Source organism: Sinohyriopsis cumingii, chromosome 13, assembly GCF_028554795.1.
Source record: "Sinohyriopsis cumingii isolate HCF-2022 chromosome 13, ASM2855479v2, whole genome shotgun sequence".
Classification (NCBI taxonomy): Eukaryota; Metazoa; Mollusca; class Bivalvia; order Unionida; family Unionidae; genus Sinohyriopsis; species Sinohyriopsis cumingii.
Genome location: NC_142973.1, coordinates 56188947 through 56209765, shown reverse-complemented (window position 1 = coordinate 56209765; position 20819 = coordinate 56188947). Strand labels below are relative to the sequence as shown.

General features: G+C 35.5%; 1 protein-coding gene and 1 long non-coding RNA gene across 5 annotated transcripts in view; both read right to left on the bottom strand.

The window, feature by feature from the left end:
• Window positions 1–3866: 3866 nt before the first annotated feature.
• LOC149785620 (uncharacterized) lies at window positions 3867–5226 on the bottom strand. Its single transcript, XR_016425426.1, has 2 exons — window positions 4359–5226; window positions 3867–4268 (listed from the first exon to the last, which is right to left on the bottom strand). It is a non-coding gene; the product is annotated as an uncharacterized LOC149785620 (long non-coding RNA).
• Window positions 5227–5235: 9 nt separating this feature from the next.
• The window catches only part of LOC149785619 (ras and EF-hand domain-containing protein-like), a 104783-nt gene continuing 89199 nt past the window's right edge, over window positions 5236–20819 (bottom strand). Inside the window, exons 5-17 of one of the 4 annotated variants that reach the window (XM_089979436.1) lie at window positions 17118–17311; window positions 16760–16828; window positions 16340–16436; window positions 15897–15976; window positions 15082–15242; window positions 14373–14506; window positions 13104–13307; window positions 12450–12588; window positions 9976–10057; window positions 8470–8584; window positions 7028–7156; window positions 6393–6469; window positions 5236–5860 (exon numbers count right to left, since the gene is read on the bottom strand). In XM_089979436.1, coding sequence (XP_089835562.1) covers window positions 5767–5860; window positions 6393–6469; window positions 7028–7156; window positions 8470–8584; window positions 9976–10057; window positions 12450–12588; window positions 13104–13307; window positions 14373–14506; window positions 15082–15242; window positions 15897–15976; window positions 16340–16436; window positions 16760–16828; window positions 17118–17311 — 1575 coding nt within the window. In that variant the 3' untranslated portion in view covers window positions 5236–5766. The remainder of the gene's footprint in view (window positions 5861–6392; window positions 6470–7027; window positions 7157–8469; window positions 8585–9975; window positions 10058–12449; window positions 12589–13103; window positions 13308–14372; window positions 14507–15081; window positions 15243–15896; window positions 15977–16339; window positions 16437–16759; window positions 16829–17117; window positions 17312–20819) is intronic. The other 3 variants (XM_089979437.1, XM_089979438.1, XM_089979439.1) reach the window with 3 other exon arrangements.

Genomic DNA, 20819 nt, shown 5'->3' with positions numbered 1-20819 from the left:
GCTCGACAAAAACGGTAGGGAAAACATTCTGGCCTATCAGTAACATGTAAATAACGGAAATAAAACCATTGTGGAACGAACTTTAATTTCGTAACGTCTAAACAAAGAAAGCAGATTTGGAACTATGTTACATGCTACCAAGTTTTAATAAAGTGAACCATATTTTTGTATCAAACGTGTTGTCTTCCAGGAACATAAAGCAGGAATATAGTTTTATATTTATTATATACCCGTTATTCATGCCTTAAAATATCTTAAGATATGCTGTCTGACTGGGACTCTAAGCCTTTTGGATTTTATACAGCTCGATTTTGGAGCATCGAAGAACAACGATGCGCGGACGTCATGAAAACACTAAAATAAATCTAGGTGTGCGATACATAAATATGTACCGAATACCCGTATCAAATACCAGATCGAAATGATTAAAAATGGGTATGTACTGAATGTATTTCACATAACAGATTGACATTAAGACAAATATTTAATACAATGCATCCACTGTGAGAGGCCATACTTATTTAGTCTTGAAGACTACAATATATTAAACCATATTTTATTCTAGAAATGTCCCGAAAATGAACTAGCAAGGATAAGTGGGTGTCAAATTAAAATATATATATATATAGTAAAAAGAAAATATCTGAAAATATTTTAATTAATTACACCAGAATAAAATCCATATAAAGTATTTAGTATCGTTATTCCTTACAGTATTTGTAACACAGTATCAAATTGATATAATATATACAATAACGTATTTACTTGGGGAAACGCGTGCCCAGCTTCAGAAAAAAATAAAAACATAAAAAACGTATATATGATATATTTTGGTAATGAGGAGACAAATGAGGTTGAATAATAGTGAACAGTTCAGGTCAAAGAACGAGTGGACAGATCAGGTCAAAGAACGAGTGGACAGATCAGGTCTAAAATGAACGGAAAGATCAGGTCAAGGGAATGGGTGCACATATCGTCTAGAAGAATCAGCAACAGATCTGTCTATATTTTTTGTTCTTGCAATAACTTCAAACTGACAAGTTCTTTTTAAAAGAAAATCTTTTTTTCAACGCATTAAGCAACTACGGCGTACACACGAAGGACTCAGTGGGGGTGAGTGGGCTAAAACGTATACATGGATATATACATTATATTGAAAGCAAAAAAGCAATTTATATTTAAGTCAGGGCCGTCTTAACAACATTGTAGGCTCTGGGCAAAGCCTACCGGACAATATTCATTAACAATATGGGCAGCATGATGCCCCTAGAAGCGTGAGGCCCTGGGCAACTGCCCAGTGTGCCCAAGCCTTAAGACGGCACTGATTTAAGTACATCAGATCTTCAACACGAGCTGCTACAGAGAGGACGATTTTGTATAGAAGTTTCGCAACGAACAATTTAAACATGAAACCCGGTGTTTGGCCTTAGTCCGTAAGCTTGTCATTATAACCACTGTTTCTGAACGCAAAATTTTAACATTGTTGATGCATCTGCCGTCACTAGAAAAGTGACTACTGTATCGGAACGTGCTTAGATATACACCCCTTCCAACTAGAAACGAGCTTTAATAACAGCAGACACATATTCGTCTTTAACTTGTATCAACAAATATTCTTAAAATATTATCACTAGAGTATCACAGCGAACCTCCACCGTTACTTGGAACTTTTGTTTTTCTCAGAACGTGCAACCACGGCTTCCGTGCATAAGAAATGTTATCATACACTCTTTTCATAATGACTAATAACTCCAATGCTTGTTAATTAGAATGATGAGCTAAACACATCAGCATAAAGAATTACTTTGGGGTCATCAAGTTTGAACAAAAACAGTAGTTAGTAGTTGAAGTGTTAGTATCAAATTACAATCAAATACTTATCATAAAGTCACATTGGAAATAGAAACAGATAGATTGGTGTCTAACCTTAACAAAGATTGCACATAAAAAAAATTAAATATGTTAAATTATTCTAATTGCACTAGATAAAATAAATACCATTCGGGAAGTATAGAGAAATATTTAAATCATATAGACTTGCTACTGGCATCAAGGCGTTTGTATCAGATTGTATGGATGGTATCATGGCGTTTGTATCAAATTGTATTGATGGTATCATGGCGTTTGTATCAGATTGTATGGATGGTATCAAGGCGTTTGTATCAAATTGTATGGATGGTATCAAGGCGTTTGTATCAAATTGTATGGATGGTATCATGGCGTTTGTATCAAATTGTATGGATGGTATCATGGCGTTTGTATCAGATTGTATGGATGGTATCAAGGCGTTTGTATCAAATTGTATGGATGGTATCATGGCGTTTGTATCAGATTGTATGGATGGTATCAAGGCGTTTGTATCAGATTGTATGGATGGTATCAAGGCGTATGTATCAGATTGTACGCATGGTATCAAGGCGTTTGTATCAGACTGTATGTATGCAATCAAGACGTTTGTAACAGACTGTATGTATGGTATCAAGGCGTTTGTATCAGATTGTACGCATGGTATCAAGGCGTTTGTATCAGATTGTATGGATGGTATCAAGGCGTTTGTATCAGATTGTACGCATGGTATCAAGGCGTTTGTATCAGATTGTATGGATGGTATCAAGGCGTTTGTATCAGATTGTACGCATGGTATCAAGGCGTTTGTATCAGATTGTATGGATGGTATCAAGGCGTTTGTATCAGATTGTACGCATGGTATCAAGGCGTTTGTGTCAGACTATGTATGGTATCAAGGCATTTGTATCAGACTGTATGGATTGTATCAAGAAGTTTGTATCAGACTGTATGTATGGTATCAAGGCGTTTGTATCAGATTGTATGGATATTATCAAGGTGTTTGCATCAGATTGTATGGATATTATCAAGGTGTTTGCATCAGATTGTATGGATATTATCAAGGTGTTTGCATCAGATTGTATGGATACTATCAAGGTGTTTGCATCAGATTGTATGGCTGGTATCAAGGTGTTTGCATCAGATTGTATGGATATTATCAAGGTGTTTGCATCAGATTGTATGGCTGGTATCAAGGTGTTTGCATCAGATTGTATGGATATTATCAAGGCGTTTGCATCAGATTGTATGGCTGGTATCAAGGTGTTTGCATCAGATTGTATGGATATTATCAAGGCGTTTGCATCAGATTGTATGGCTGGTATCAAGGCATTTGTATCAGATTGTATGGATATTATCAAGGTGTTTGTATCAGATTATATGGATATTATCAAGGTGTTTGTATCAGATTGTATGGATACTATCAAGGTGTTTGCATCAAAATGTATGGCTGATATTAAGGCATCTGTAACAGATCGTATGCAACAATTTTTATTATTGTGTGACCCCATATATAACCAATTCAAACATTTTCAAAATTACATCAGCTTAAAACTGAGTTAGAAGAAAATTAACTATATGAATTGATGCAATGAAATTAGAAATTACATTTTTATACAAAATATTCTTTCCTTTTTCCTAGCTTGATTAAATACATAGCTTGATTAAATACATAAGATACATATATACAAAAAGGTGAACACGTCCATATTTCAGTGAACATACAAAAATAATTTTTCATTAAAAATTAATCGGTAATATCTCGATACTTTACTCACTTTATCGCCTTCATGGCATTGAGAAAGATATTCTCCAAGTAGCTGAAGACTTACCTGAAGAGCAATGGTAATGATAATGTGAAACTTGTACATGGAGTAATGTATGGGTATATTACTGATTTCCTATTGACTGATATAATCACCCCCACCCCACCCCACCCACATTATATATATATATATATATATATATATATATATATATATATATATATATATATATATATATATATATATATATATATATATCGAGGCGTTTGTATCAGAGAGAAAGAGAGAGAGAAAGAGGGAGAGAGAGAGAGAGAGAGAGAAAGAGAGAGAGAGAGAGAGAAAGAGTTTTATCACTGGGTCCTACAGAAGGATGCGTGATAATATGAAATGAAATTAACTGAATATAGAATATTATGATACAAGTTAGATAATTTTAATTATTCCCCAATTGAGAATCGAACCAGTGTCCGCAAAAGATATGAAGAAACAGCGAAATTTAAATTACAGTATAGCGGTAAATTATTAAACGAAAAATATGCACAAAATGTCGTAACGTGACACTCGTTTAGAAATATTCTGTGTTCACAAAGTGAAACGTTTTCTTTATTTCATGTTTTCATATTAATTTTTCATTTTGCACTTCCGAATCATTTATACCTATGCTATTTTAGTGGCTAATTGTGTAGTCCTCTATGACTTTGAGAAGTCGAGCATTTAACTATGCAGCTAATACAGAATCATTTATACCTATGCTATTTTAGTGGCTAATTGTGTAGTCCTCTATGACTTTGAGAAGTCGAGCATTTAACTATGCAGCTAATACAGAGCTAGACCTTAACTAAAACTACTTTATGTTAATGACTAGACTAGTGTTAGACACTTTAGTATAGGACGGAATTTAACACTCAATAAAGTGCGGTAACCGTTTTGCTTGAGAACTGCCAGTGATAATGTATCACTCAATATAGTGCGTAACTGGTTTGGTTTCGTGTTTACAGTTTTTTTTAGTGTCAAGGCAAGTACAATAAAGTGTCTTGCCCAAGAACACACCACGCTAACCAGTCCAGGATGGTCAGATGGTACGATTCGAAATTGTACCCTTTCGGTTGCCAGTCCGGCTCATTAACCACTGAGCCAACGTGACTCCTCTGTAAAGCTTATTACTTGGTACTTATGCTTACATTTCATCTAAAAATTTACTAATATTATGGAATATATATATATATACAGTCCAGGATGGTCAGATGGTACGATTCGAAACTGTACCCTTTCGGTTACCAGTCCGGCTCATTAACCACTGAGCCAACGTGACTCCTCTTTAAAGCTTATTACTTGGTACTTATGCTTACATTTCATCTAAAAATGTACTAATATTATGGAATATATATATACAGTCCAGGATGGTCAGATGGTACGATTCGAAATTGTACCCTTTCGGTTGCCAGTCCGGCTCATTAACCACTGAGCCAGCGTGACTCCTCTGTAAAGCTTATTACTTGGTACTTATGCTTACATTTCATCTAAAAATGTACTAATATTATGGAATATATATATATATATATATATATATATATATATATATATATATATATATATATATATATATATATATATATATATATATATATATATATATATATATATATATATATATATATATATATATATATATATATATATATTCCTTTCTGATTAGATTCTCTAAACGAGGGCAGGGAAAGAGCTCCAAGCCCAAAGACAGCATACAGCTGGTTGGGACATGAATACTGAATATATTGGAATAAAAACAGAAATAAATAACAATATATTAAATAAATACATAAATAGAGCGAAAATGAATTCAAATAAGCTGTTATTTCTAGTAAGCTGTTAACATCTTATAGATAAAACGGCAATATGCAATGATGTTTGAATCTACAATATTTCCTCTAAATAAATGCAAAAATATGAAACAAATTTACAAAATATAATGCTATCCATCTGGAAGACTAGATTAATACAGTAATAACAGTTTTCTAATATGAGACACTGTAGTCCTGAATTAGCTGTCGGAAAATAATGGAATAGAATGGATCACCATTTAGCGGGTTGTCTTTCCCTAACATACATTAAGCGGGTTGTTTTCTCTAACAACCTTTTAACAGGCTGTCTTTTCCTAACGACCACAACAACCAGACTTCTGCTTTGATGGATCGTGGAGCTGAAGGCCCACTGTTTTAACTTCTAGGTCTTCATTAGCACGCATGGTTCTGCAAGGAATTGGGGAATCTCATGTTTATAATTATCAGTTCATTGAAATTGCACAATTTTCATGTATACAGAACTATAATCCATCCTTGTCATATAATGATATTTTTTCATACAGATATATTTTTAATTTAGTCCTTCCGAGACTCGTTGTTTCTCAGTCCAAATCACTTCACGAGATGTTCTCCGTTTTTAAATTGTCATGCTTGAGAATTCTGTCCCTTTATTAGAATGATAGAAATAAATGTTTATTTTCGTTGATTTTGTCCAAAGCAAACATCTAGGTCCTTCACAAAATAATGTATTTTATCACCGATCGGAAAAAATCAAACATGTGTTGACGTTCTATACTGAACGATTGTTTGGGGCTACTGAGTTAAAAAATATGAGTCGAGATCAATTGGTGCAAAATGCTGCGCTATCAAACTTATGCACTCAAATGTGATACACGCTTCAAAATATGAATTCTCGGACATAAATTGTTTATTGTGTTGTGTGTATTTTATTTTATTTTTCTGCAAATTTCAGCCTTACCTGGCAAGCTCAGTAACACTTTCTGTAATGTTTGACCCATCCTTGGCACTTGTTTCGATGAATAATGCTTTGAAATCCTAAAGAATACAAAACACCTTATTATTCATACCCAGCGTTGATGTTAGTCTTTTAGTCACATTTGTCTAAGAAAGCAGCGAAGGCCAACGAATCAGGTATAATTAAAATGCATCGGCAACCAAGATATGGTGAAAAGGGGGACGAACCCCCCCCACACACACACACACAGAACATGAATGGCGGTTACACAGATCGGTTGTCTAATTCAAGTTTGAGATTCTTGACAAATGACTGATATGCACGTGGCTGAAATAATTTTAACTTTGCGATGAAGCACGCATACAAGACACATTTTGCATCAACCATCGACGTTACACAAGGCTATCCTGTCACAACTGATATCTCACTGTGGCACATAGCAGGCATCAACCGGTCTAAGAAACATAACAATTTGTCAAAACTGACAATATGAGCACATACATAGAAAAGAACAGAATTCGATTCATTTAGTTTATTGTACGAGTGTTTTGACCACGATCTTAATAATGAAAATTAATCTCGTTTTGTTGTGATGCTAGTATGTTGCGATAAAATTAACTTTGCGGTCATATACTGACCCTTGCAAGTCTTTGTCCATCCTCATAAGTGACAACCTTCCGTCCCTGTTGTATCGACTCCTGTCGGAGGTCCGTCTTGTTTGCACATAGCATTATTGGTAACTTCTTCATGGTACTTTCCTGAGAAGACTCAAAAACGAAATTCATCTAATAACAAAGTAAATTCAGGCTCTTCGAAATACCGTTATGCTTTCTATAAGTTATTCCTTTTCTTTTAACATAGGTCATACATTTAACTTTCGATTTTAATTCAGACTTCTTTTTTTGTTGTCTTAAAATCAAAATATTTATTTTTATTATTCAATCAGCTACTGTTCTGTTAAACATCAAGAGTTTTGCCTAGCACGCACGCTCTTTACACTGTACTTGTATGCAGCCATTTGAACCACCCACTGACTCCCAGCCTGTACTTTTACACATTCTTATTGCTCCTCCCAAACACTCCCAATCCCGTACCTAAACGCAATATTTGGCCCCATCCACACTTCCAACCCCATACCTAAACGCAGCATTTGGCCCCATCCACACTTCCAACCCCATACCTAAACGCAGCATTTGGCCCCATCCACACTCCCAACCCAGTACCTAAACGCAGCATTTGGCCCCATCCACTTTTAGAACGATAAGTAAACCAGTCAAACTGCATAATGAGTTACTCTTATTTCTCTGGACCGCTCCGGTGGTCTAGTGGTTAGAGCGTCCTCCTCGGATGCGGGAGTTCGTGGGTTCGATACCCGGCCGAGTTATACCAAATACTTATAAAAACGGTACTAACAGCTACCTCGCTTGGCGCTCAGCATTTAAGAGGTTAGTGTTAGGACTGGTCGGCCTGGTGTGAGGATAATGTGACTGGGTGGGACATCATGCTATATGTCTGCGGCATGATGCCCCAGTGCTAGACCACTATAAACTGCCACACTGTAGACATCGTAGCGATATGACTGAAAAAAATGTTAAAGCTACGTTAACAATCCAAGTCACACACACACACACACACACACACACACACACACACACACACACACACACACATATTTATATGTAATATTTATAAATGATGTATGTGTGAACGCAAAAGCCTTGACAGGAAAGACAACGCTTGTATGCCTCTTTTTCTTGGAACTCCAGGTAATGCTATCACAAAAAAAACTTTAACCTTAAAGATAAAATTTAGGCTGGATTTCAGCTTTCTGATTAGGTGAAATTAAAACTGGGCCATTTGTTGGTTTTTTCATTTTAGTTTCAAAACTTTGTCCCCTTTACCCATTGGCTAAATGCAATCGTTTTGGAGACTTGTGGTCCTGTACTTGCATATTAAAATTTCTACCAAAATGACCTGAGAAATAAGCCCAAAACAGAAGTTACCATAAATAGAAAATAGAAGGGATGTTAAGACACTGGACAGTCCGTTGTTTCATAAACATGCTGAAGGTAATCCTTACCTCTATCGACTCCACCCAATCCCGGACGTTGAGGAAGGACCGTTCGTACGTACAGTCGTACAACAAGAGCACGCCATCCGCACGGCGAAAGTAAGATTTGGCGATACTTCTAAACCTGTTATACGGAAGAGAGATGACAGGAAAACATAGGTCAAATATGAAATCGAAGGAAATTAAATTAGAGTTTAGCCAATACTTCTGGTAAGCAAATCGTTTCAACTAAAAGAGAATTTAAAAATAAGTGCTGCGTGAATTCAATGTCAGTTGACAATTCATAAAACTCACGTTTGTCTTTTTGGAAAATTGGTCAGAATTGTAACTGTTATTCAAACGGTGAAACATTGGAGTAGAGGTGGGCAAGATACAAAGGGGGGGGTGGGGGGAATCTATGGGGTTCTTTGTAGGAAATATAAGGAAATATTTCAATAGTGTAGCGGTAACCATTGTTTTAATACAAAATGTTTCCAATTTCAAGAACGAAATTTTTCCCTACGTCTACTAAAATTGCAAATGTCTTGATTATATATTTAAGGCAAAACCGTCGATTTGCATGGAGCTGTTTACCATTGTGTGATAGTACGAATAACCACTGCATTACCACATCGAGAAAAAGAAGTTCCGAAATTTACAATTTTAGGAGATCGAACTTTTACAAATTTATCTTGCACATGTAATCAATAAAATTGCATATCTTGTCAAAGTAATGACTGTTCTCAAACGAAAATGAAGTGATTTTTATTTTCAATGACACATTTCTTGCGTGGATTAAGTAAATTTTTGGGGAAGGGTTATTGTAGAAATATCTCGTAGCGGTCACATCTGACAAGGATTGTAACATTATTAAATAAAATATGTCAATGATTCTGAGTTTACTGTATGGATCTTTGGTCTTCAGTGTGTTGTTCATTTCTGCATTCATTAAAACAGTAGTTTTTGGCCTTGGCAGTTTAAATCGACAAAATATCTAATTCATCGTTTACAAACATGGTTATGATGTGTTGAGAGTTAAAATCGCTACTTAATTTTATTACTATATTTAAATATGTCCCCCTAAAAATGTGCCTGTTTATCATAGAGTGTAAAAGGCACACATTATGGTGATAGGATATTTAATGGCAACCGTTCAATTTCAGTTACTCATAACTTGCAGGATTCCTGTAGATAACTAAATTTAGAACGTTAATACTCGAATTTTACATTTTGTTATTTGGAGTCAACTTTTAGGCATTTTTATTATGCTTTTTGTTTTAAAATCTGTCCATCCAGCTGAAGAGAGCGAGTGATGGGGCGGAGAGAAGATGAAAAGAAGAAATGAAGTAGGTCTAATGTATGTATGCATGTGTGTGTGTGTGTGTGTGTGTGTGTGTGTGTGTGTGTGTATATATATATATATATATATATATATATATATATATATATATATATATATACACACACACACACACATTACACAATTGAACAGTGAAGCAAGAATAAAAGCGTGTGAATCAATATGGCAAGAGTTACCGTTCCTGTCCAGCGGTGTCCCACAGCTGTAGCGCCACTGTCCTTCCGTCAAGCTCAATTATCTTCGTTTGAAAGTCCACACCTACCACGACATATAAGGCATGTTCGATTTTATAATTGAAAAATAGATATTTTTCGAAGATCGAAATTTGTCAAAATTAGAGGTACAATAAGTATCTAACACTGAAATTAACACCGACATTTGTCATGACAGTTACAAATGCCTTACGTATCCATCGGCGATAGGCATACGTAAACTGTGTTCATTTTGTTTTCTATATTTTCTCAAATGATATACATAAAAAATAGTACTTGTAGGCCAGATATTATGTTACGTCATCGGACCCATGACGGCCAGACATTACGTTACGTCATCGGACCCATTACGGTCAGACATCACGTTACGTCATCGGACCCATGACGGCCAGACATTACGTTACGTCCACGGACCAATGACTGCCAGACATTACGTTACGTAATCGGACCCATCACGGCCAGACATTATGCTACGTCAGACCCATAGGGAGAGAAGAAGAAGAAGGTGGGCGAAGGCTTGTTCATATTCAATGTTTTGAGCCCGAGGTTTTAAATATCTGTCAACTGCTGACTTGTGTAATCAAAATTCAAAAATGCAGCAAGAAGCAGAGGAATTTGATAATTGTTTAAAAGAAGTAATTACTGATATACCTCACATATCAATCGTCGGTCTGTCACATGTAAAGATAAGTGCTATATATTTTAAACGTCTTAATACCTCAAAGGATGTCAAAATAAACAAGGTATAAATTAACAGTTTCTTCACATTTTAAGTTCCAATTTGAACTTGCCTTACTGACGTGTATTTACTGAAGTAAACTGGTAGCTAGAGGCGATTTTATAGATATCATATTACCACTAGATAGACACCTCACCCCCAGTTTCCCAATTGTGGTAATTGCAATCAAATCGGCAAGCATGTAAAAAGTGATAGCCTGAACAGTAAGAGACTGGGATCTAGATCTGAAAGTACTTACAAAGATAGTGCTAGTTAAAATTACGTTGATTTAGATATATATTACCACAACATAGACATGAACGTAAATAATAATGATAATAATAATAATAATAATAATAATAATAATAATAATAATAATGAGGACTTTGTATAGCGCCTAATCTTTAGAAGCTCTAAGCGCTTTACAACATTAGACAACACCTATAAGATAAAAAATAACATATAATGATATGATTACAAAAATAAACACCATGAAATTAGAAGAAGAAAAAAAAAATGTTTGAATTCAGATGAGATACAAGCTGGGATAGAACAACCTTTTCTAAGATTTTTTATATGAATGGGAGATTAGAAACTGGGCGGTAGTTCTTTAAATCGTTATGGTCTAGTGTTGGTTTCTTCAGCAGAGGCTTTACAATGGCGGTTTTGAAAAATGATGGGAATTCCCCGGATGAGAGAGAGGTATTAATAACATCAGTTAGTGAAGGCAATACTGGATCTAAGCACTCAAGCAGCAGTGATGTTGGAATTGGATCAAGTTCACATGACTTTGGTGCACTCTTCATCAGGATTGATAGAAATAAAAATAAATTTGCAAGTTCGATCTATTTTCATAATCGTATGTGAATTTCGTAATTTTTTAACTTCTGTTTGTCTGTATTATATTCAAGAAAATTGTTACCTTCATGTGATAAAATAACGTTCTTTGATATAAAGCCTGTATTTAGAATATATATGGATTCGTGTTTTACTTGTATAGTCTGTATCTGAAAATATTCAATCAGTTTTCTGTTCCTAAGACAGCATATCTATCATAATTCAGTTCATATCTACATTTATAAAGAAAACAGAAAATAATTGTCATATATATATATATATATATATATATATATATATATATATATATATATATATATATATATATATATATGTGTGTGTGTGTGTGTGTGTGTGTGTGTGTGTGTGTGTGTGTGTGTGTGTGTTTACGAAAACCGGGCATATAAAGGCAGAGACACACGAAAGACCGTATATTATTATGGACTGTAATGAAAAACAAGTTTTGCAATGACGGGTAAAATCGTAAAATGGTTATTTTTCTTCTTTGTTACTTTAAGAGAACTGAAAGAAAAATATTTCATTTGTTTTGGGGAGAGTTTTATCGATTAAGGTACCATGCATTGCTGTATTTTTAACTGTTTGTGTGTTTCATCTGACTAATTCACAAATGGGTAGACATTAGAAGAAAAAAATTGGAACAATTACAAATGCTTGTCCTATGATAATAAATGAGAAATGTATTGGAACAAAACAAAAGATTGTAAGTTTGTATGAAAATTAACCACTGATGAGAAAAATACAGGAAAAACAAACACTTTTACGAAGTGGACATCGGTCTATAAAACAATCCGTTTCAATCACTTTGAAAATGAAAGATAAGCAGAGAGAAAAATAAAAGAAACGAACGCTTCAAGACACCTACCTAGGGTAGAACTGAGATTGCTGACGAACTTTCCCTTACACAGACGCATGATGAGACTGGTTTTACCCACAGCGGCATCTCCAGCTAACACCACCTTGAACATCCGGTCTGGCTCTTTAGACATCCGGCTGGCAGCAGACTAATATAATAATATAATATAATAAAACATACGCAAGTTAACAAAAATAAGTTAGAGTACTTTTAATTAGTTGTACTGGAAAATACACTGTAGAGTGTAGACATATCTGCATGATCTAGTAGTTCTCGCAAGAACTGAGTCAGGTTCCTTGTGTTTTATCTACAAACGGCGTAGCGAGAAATCTTTATGCATGAAGAGTAGTGGTTTGATGTATACCTGCTGCTTTCTTCAAATCTCCTGTCAGTTTAGACCTGTAAGAAGTGAATTTTCTTCAAAAACTGTCAACAAATGGTTCCGACAATTCCAACTTCGGCTGGGGGAGGATCTTTAATAACTGTGGTACAAATGCCCTTTTGAAGTGTAATAAATTAAATAAATGTTGATATACATATTTGTTTTTAAATTCCCAAAGAAAAATAATTTCAGCGATCCAAAATTTGCGTTGGATAATTTTTTAAAATGGCTTTTAAACCACAAACCAAATGCACCTTAAGGAATTGATATTGCTTACGTACATCTTGACTTAAAGTTGACTGCCTTTTTACTGATCTTCCGAACACGGAGTCTCGTCCTTCACGAGATCTCGAGCTGCGAGAAGACGACCGACTACTGCTAGATCCAGGACGGCGATGTTCTAACCCGCGATACATTTTGTATTCCATCTGCATGTCGCCGTGGCTCTCTGTTTCCGTCTCTATCTCATCATGGGAGTCCTGCTCCTGTACAACGGAGTTACAATGATGAGAGTTAAGAACAATGATAGAGTATGTTTTCTTGAAAGTTCAGCAAGGAATCACGTGTGTCAGGGATTGATTAAGATAAATGGAATAAACTGACAACGAATAGTGCAAAATTAGTATCTAACTAGCCTGAGCGCTTTCGACTCTTAATGAGTCTTTTACAAAGGTAAATACAAAACATAGACAAGACAAACAAATAAACTGTTATGTCTCTCTCTCTCTGAAAATGTTTTCCTGTCGGTTGTAGGTGTATGCATTGTTGATTTTCTTGATATGCGATGTTGGCTATAGAAAGTACATTTTATGCATGTATACGTGTACAAAATTTCGGTTATTTTTTATTTGGTGAAAGCTAGTCTTTTCTCGTTAAAAAAGGAACTCTACAAGCTAAAAGTTGAATAAAAAAGTTCCACTATTGCCATTTAACGGTGTCAACTTATCAATATTGAGAAGAGGTTTATTTTGGTTCTTTAGGTAGTCTCCTCTCGTCACATGCAATCGTAAAGTCTGCTTTCAAGTTATCTATAGTCATACCGTTCTATTCGGGTGAGTAGGTGACTGTGACCTATCTGGTCATGGGCCAATGAAATACGAAGAGATAGAATTACTTTCGTGACTACGGATGCCCCTCCAAAGTTCCCCAAAAACTGACTTAACGTAAAATTTAACCAAGGTGTGACGGACAGATGGGTAAATGTAACAATGCATGTACAATTTCTATTATTGTCAAAGTTGGGCATACAAAATTCTTCTGAGAAAAGAGCTAAAATACATACTTTCTAGAGAGAAAAATACGTTTGTTATCAAAATCGTCAAGGTGGGACCAGTGCTCTAAATAAAGAATCTGACACACCAGACGCTGGGGCTACCAATGCATTATTCGTTTCTGATAAAACGGTGAAAGGTGCATATACATCATGGTATGTATTAAATTAATGCAATTTGATTAAGATAATATTCAAAATAAATTTATTCCTAACAAGTGTCATTTAATATTTTTCTTCAAGGTATGCAATTATGTGAAAGACACGTTTAAATATGTACCTCAGACTGCAGGATCTGGCCGGGTTTAAATCGCCTCAACCGTCTGTTAGGAAAACGTCTGTCGACTTCTACGTCACTTACATGATTTTCGTGGTCTTGATCGTAACCTTCACGGAGCGTAGAATGACCGCTGTCTGCGAAGTGGATGAAGTTTCAATTACTAATATTTGCCCTTAATTAAGCATGTTAACATGAAGTACTACCACTGTCAAAAATAATCAAAACAATGAGAGAAAGGAGTATATTTTTTAGCTTGTCTCTTTTTCCTATTTTTTTTATATATTTATCTATCTCTTTTTTCTGCCCATTATTAAGACAGCCGAGTAGAATATATATCGGTGTATACACAGGGGCGTATTAACCATTAAGCAGACTAATCACGTGCTTAGGGCACCAGGGCCAAAGGGGGCACCACAAAGTTGAGAAAAGGGTGAAAAGAAAAAAACGAATGAAGATTTGTAAAAAAAATTGATAAAACTAGTGCAAATTGATCATAATGTTCTGTTTCTTGATCATGATGCACCCTAGGGTTATCTTCCCAGGTGTACGTGGAAAGGGGGGGGGGGCACCAAGATTTGTCAATGCTTAGGGCACCAGTGAGCCTTAATCCGCCCCTGTGTATACACCACTGTTATGCTTTTTGACCGTAACTTTGACTTTGAAACATTTATATTAATTGTTAAATGTGTCTAAATAAATTTTAACAAACCGATATCATCTACAACACTGTCATCCTCGCAGGTGTCTTGGTGTAGTACCTTCACTTGTACGGGCCGTCGGTTTCCCATCATGCTCTCAGGCCACGTAGAACTATCGCCATCTTCCTCGGCTAAAGACGACGTCGATAATAATAGAGTCCGAGGTCGCGCGCTGTGAACACATGAAACATTAGATCTGTTGGATTTCGACAAAAATTGAAAGCGAAAGTACCATTAGACATTTGAAGCTTACTGTAATTGAACATACAGCTATCTGCAATATTAAAGACCAACACATACAAGTTGATCGAAAGAAAAGCAGGTGGTGTTAATCACACGATTAACATAGTTATTCATATAACCATATACAGAGTCTATATTTCAATGTTAAATATAATACGAGTACACGAGTCTTGGATAAAAACAAAACAGTCGTTCAAACTTACAAGTTAATATTGTATTTCAAACCAAATATCATATCGGGATTAGAGGCATCGCATGTTCTTATCTGTTTTAACGGCGTTGGCTCAGTGGTTAGAATGCCGGACTCGCGGCCAGAGGAGCGTGGTTCGAATCATGTTGAGACCAAGCCGGTCAAATAATCTTGCATGTGTTGATGTGCCGTTAAACCTCACGCCAAGCCAAACAAAACAGAACTGTTTAACCAGTCGAATTCTTTTCTTTAAAAAAAATTATAAAATACGTTGAACGTATGGCATAATGTACGTAGAGCGTAAATGACGTGAAACGTTTTGCTTTGTGTTAGGATGACAGAGATGAGGCTCAAAATAAATAAATTATGCTCACATTTTAATATTTTACTTACACAGCTCCATGTTGGAAGTACTCGCTCATTACCGATCCTCGTCGGTCACTGGGAAGACTGTGAATAGTGCTGGTTCCAGACTGAGAAAAAAGTTAGAACATAGCAAAGTCAAATGCGTAGAATATTTGATACACTAAATATCAAGTCCTTATCTAGTTAAACCGCCATTTGAACGTTGATCGGTTTGTAAATGTAGATCTCGTACACACACACACGCACACACACACGCGCGCACGCACACACTCACTCAGAGTGAGGAGAATACCGTTTGATATTTAAAATATTTAAGTTATTTCCACATGAACATGCTTGTTTCCAGTTAAATGAGAAAAGAATAGAGAGGACAGTTAATAAAAGTTCAAAAAATGGAATAAAAATATTTGAGCTCTAAAGAACAAGACTGGACTTTCAATAAGGTGCAAGAGTTTTCAAGTACTACTCACCCCTAGAGACATCTGTCGTAAAGGTGATGCCCGTCTCGACGTGTCCAGGGCCTCGCGAAGATCGTCGTTTGTGTCATGCAGCTTCTTATTGGCATCACTAAATGTAAACAAAGTTAGCAGTCTAGATATTTGGACTGTAGCATTTTATCATACATAGCAACCAAAAATCTTTTTTTCTTCTTCAGGAATCTTATTTCCTGGTCGAAAATTTAACTTAGATATAAAATTGGACTATCTATTCACCTTCTTCCATTCACGAATTTTAATACACGTATGAACAACATTTTCAGGGATTCTCTCTCTCTCTCTCTCTCTCTCTCTCTCATAAAGCACAAAAAGAGAAGTAAAGATACATATGAACAACTATTTCCTTATGTTATGAATGGCTTTAATCATAATCGTCTCGGGAAAAGTACTTACTGGAGTAGCTCTAACTGGCGAGTCAGATTTTCGTGGTCCCTCTGATAGTCTGCGTTGGCTTGTTTTTCCCTGCAATAAAACACCAGGAAGGGTGACATTTAGAATGAAAAAAAAAATATCATATCCTAATGAACAATTTGTCAGTAGCATTCATTCCGCAAAAAGGTTAATCATACACATTTTAAATTAATGACAAGATACGACCAATATATCATGCGTCAATACATGATTATTGCTCTGACATGTTTTTGGATTTCGAAACCAGCTCCGTTTAAATATTTTTGGCTTTCATATAAAGCTCTATCATTGCTATAACATACTAGTATAGGCATAAAAAACAATGTTTACACATACTTACAAGTTGAATTCGTGTATCTTTTCTTTGTGTGCCTGTTGTGTAGCTGCCAGCTCGCTTTTAAGTAGAGCTAGGTTCGTCTGTGCGTCGGTCAACTCGCTCTTTAGTTGCCGGTTAGCAAAGGTCATCTCTTCTACCTTTCCTCTGAGAGCCAATAGCTGTTCTTCTATCTCCTTATTCCTTGCTTCGGGACCCTCCTGTCCAACAAAATTTGAAGATCGTATTTGATATATAATGTCAAAATGTCCAGATAATGACTGAAATACCTAAGATTGGGTATTTTCGGAATAGAGAAGTTTATGTGAATTCGATCAACGGATAAGTGGTTTTATTTTAGCAAATTTGAAACAGTCAGTAAAATATATATATATATATATATATATATATATATATATATATATATATATATATATATATATATATATATATATATATATATATATATATATATATATATTTTAATTTCGGCAAAAGTTACCATCAGCAAAAACAAAAATAAAACAAGTATAAGCGTATCACAAAAGGTACCTGATATTAATGTACATATGATAGCCTAGTTTCTGTACTGTTTAAGGGTGAACAGTTAGAATTTCCAAGGTCGAATGTTTGTTCCATGCTCTGTTTCCTACGTCAGGGAGATCGCCATATGTGAAACACATTCCATGGGCTACTTATACAATCACATTGAACAAAAATCATTGAACATATGTGGAAGGAAATGTATTTGAACCGTAATAGCAATTTGGGATATCCTTTTGTGTTCATTTTAAAAATAAACTTACTGTTTTCAAGTATGTTGACGATGCACAAATGATTTAAAGCAGTGACGTAGCAAGGTATGCTGCGAATCTAACAATATACAACATCTGAAATCAACCCCATTATTGGTGCATATTGTCAAAATCATTTATGGTGCACTCTATTTAAACCAGTGATTAGCAATTTGAATTGTCGTTTACGTGCACCGTCTCACAATGTATTATATTTCAGACTTTTTTTTATCTCTCATTGATCAGACTACAAACAAATCATGGTACTACTGAGAGTAACCTGGATATCGAATGTACCCTTGAGAAATAAACATTTTAAGGTGCATAATATTACAGATTATAATTTAGGCTGTAAGTATATCGCTATACACTTGTAAGAAGAAATCTGAGACTACATTTTATAATACACACGTCGCGGGCACTTGCATGGTACGTCGGCTCTGAAAGCTTAGGCCGTACTGCGCCTGGCCTGCCAGTCAGCATTTTTACCATATCCCTACGGCTTTAAAAGGCGCGGCCATATTTGTATTACCTGCCGCTTTTACTGTACTGATATGGAACCAGACCAGGAAAAACTGCTTCCAGATAAGTATCCAACTAAGTAGATCATATATAAAGTTAGAGATTTGGTTGGTCTAAATAAATAAGTGTTTATTGCAAAGACATTTAAAAGTTGAAAACAAAACGAACGACAGATGGGGAAAACACTTGTGACCCCATCAACATAATCCTTTCATTCGTTTTTTTTCCTTCAAATTCACATATTAAGTTGATACATTATAAAAATTACGATTGACAAATCGTGAGCTGAATGAAGTAAAAAATATTTTCTATAAATTTTTAGTACGAAAAAAAATCGCAAATAATAAACAATATTTCCAATAATTGTTTCTAAAATACAATATTTTAATAAGCGTATTTTATTGAGTTTTCAAGTGAGGTGAAAAGTAGTAAATGCCCATAATTATATTTTACGTCTCTAATTTGTGATGGGATATTAAGAGGCGACAAAACAACCTTACACATTTGTGCGTTTCAAATGGGTGATTTTTCGATAACTCGGGCACTTTGGTCTACTTTTTGGACATCTAATTTGTCAAATTTTTAATTTAAGTGAAGAATTGAAATCTTGTTTTATTGGATTTTCTAGGTTTCATTTTTTTTCCAAACATGTGGACTAAAACCTCTGCACACGATACAAATGTATGGAGAGAGTGGATCTCCTAATCTACATCCTATTTCTATACCAAACAAAATGGAAATTTGATCATTAATAATTACACGACATTTGATGCCTCAAGAAAAAAGTTGTATTCAATTTATCATCGGTTCATCAAAATTGAAAACAATACATACATGGCATTTCAACCGAGCCAAATGATTTTTTCAAAATCAGTCAAAAGAAGCAATCCATGAATACTGTTTTTTTTGTGGTGTAGCAGAGAGGGCGAATCCCACAAAGTATTTCGCTTAACAGAGCCTTCTATCGAGAACATTTTAGATAGAGTGATTCTTTTCACAAAATAAACCCTCCAGTCAGAAAACATGATAAAATAGGCTTTCTCTGCTGACTTGAAGGGTTATCTCATGAAAATATCTACCTATACAACTATTTCTGCTAATACAAGGGTCTATCTTGCGAAAACACTCGGTGGTGTTCCGCCCTCTCTGCTGCTCTGTCTTACCCCTGGAAAATATCCTGGCAGGGTTTGCCTGTCGTCGCCGTTTCTGCTGCTGTCTAGTTAAAAATTGTATCTAATCCAACTCGAGGATATAAATTAAAAATTACTTATACCAAATAATGGTACACTCAGAATCTTACACAGCCAGGTTGTATAGGGAGCGAGCAGAAGCACTTAAAAAATATACCCCAGTGAAGGAAAAGTTTAAAAAGGATGTGCAATTACAACAACAAGCACAAGTTGAATACTCAACTGAAGCAAAGGAATTATTTAAGCCTGTTACTACAATCACTGAAAAGGTTTTAATTGCTATTGGAGGGCCAGAAGAAGGAAAAAGTCTTATTCAAGTATTGCGAGAAGAATCCGCGCTGCAACCTGCTAGACGAAAAATAATTGATCTCAAATCGAGATTTACCCCCGAGGGTATAAAGCGAATTGAGGAATTTTCCTTGACAGATGCCCATAGTAGTTATGATTTTGGTAGGTTTGCTGCCGAAAATTTTCAGCGACGAGATCAATATTTAAAACCCGAGTATGTTAAAAGTGCAAAAAAAGATACTTGGGGTGATTGGTTGTATAAAATAGCTACAAACGACTACACCATAGACAAAACAGATGTTGGTTATCCATTTTTTGCTAATGGAATAAGCGACTACAATAAAGAACGACAAGAACAGCAAAAACAGCAATAAATAACGCGTCAACAGCAACTGGCGGAAAAACGAGAACAGCAAAAAATAATACGAGAGCAAAAACAACAAGAAAAAAAAATAACACAAGCGCAAAAACAACAAGCAAAACAACGTCAACCTTCCCCTGTGCGACAGCCTGAAATAAACCTTTCACTTCCTGCGCCGTTGCAACAGACAGAGAAAAAAAAACGAGGAAGACCCAAGAAACCATCACAGTGGATAACAATGCCACATGCAGATGCGCCCGATCCATCTCCGTCGCCAACATCTGATGTTTCGGGGGTAGCTTTTGCTAATCCTGAACTGGATGAATCTACTGAACAATTACTTGAAGAGCTTGGTAAACAGGAGGAGGAGAAGAGTAAAAAATCTCAGCCACCACCCACTGGCAGTGGTTTTGGAATTCCTTGCCCTGATAATATTTTCAGTGATATGTCTCGGCTAGAAGTTCTCATCGGAGGAAGACGTGCCGGAAATAACAAATGAGGCCTCTGATATTTGTCGAAGATTATTTCAAGGTGGCATCATGGATGCTCATGTGTATCAAGAACTCGTTGATGA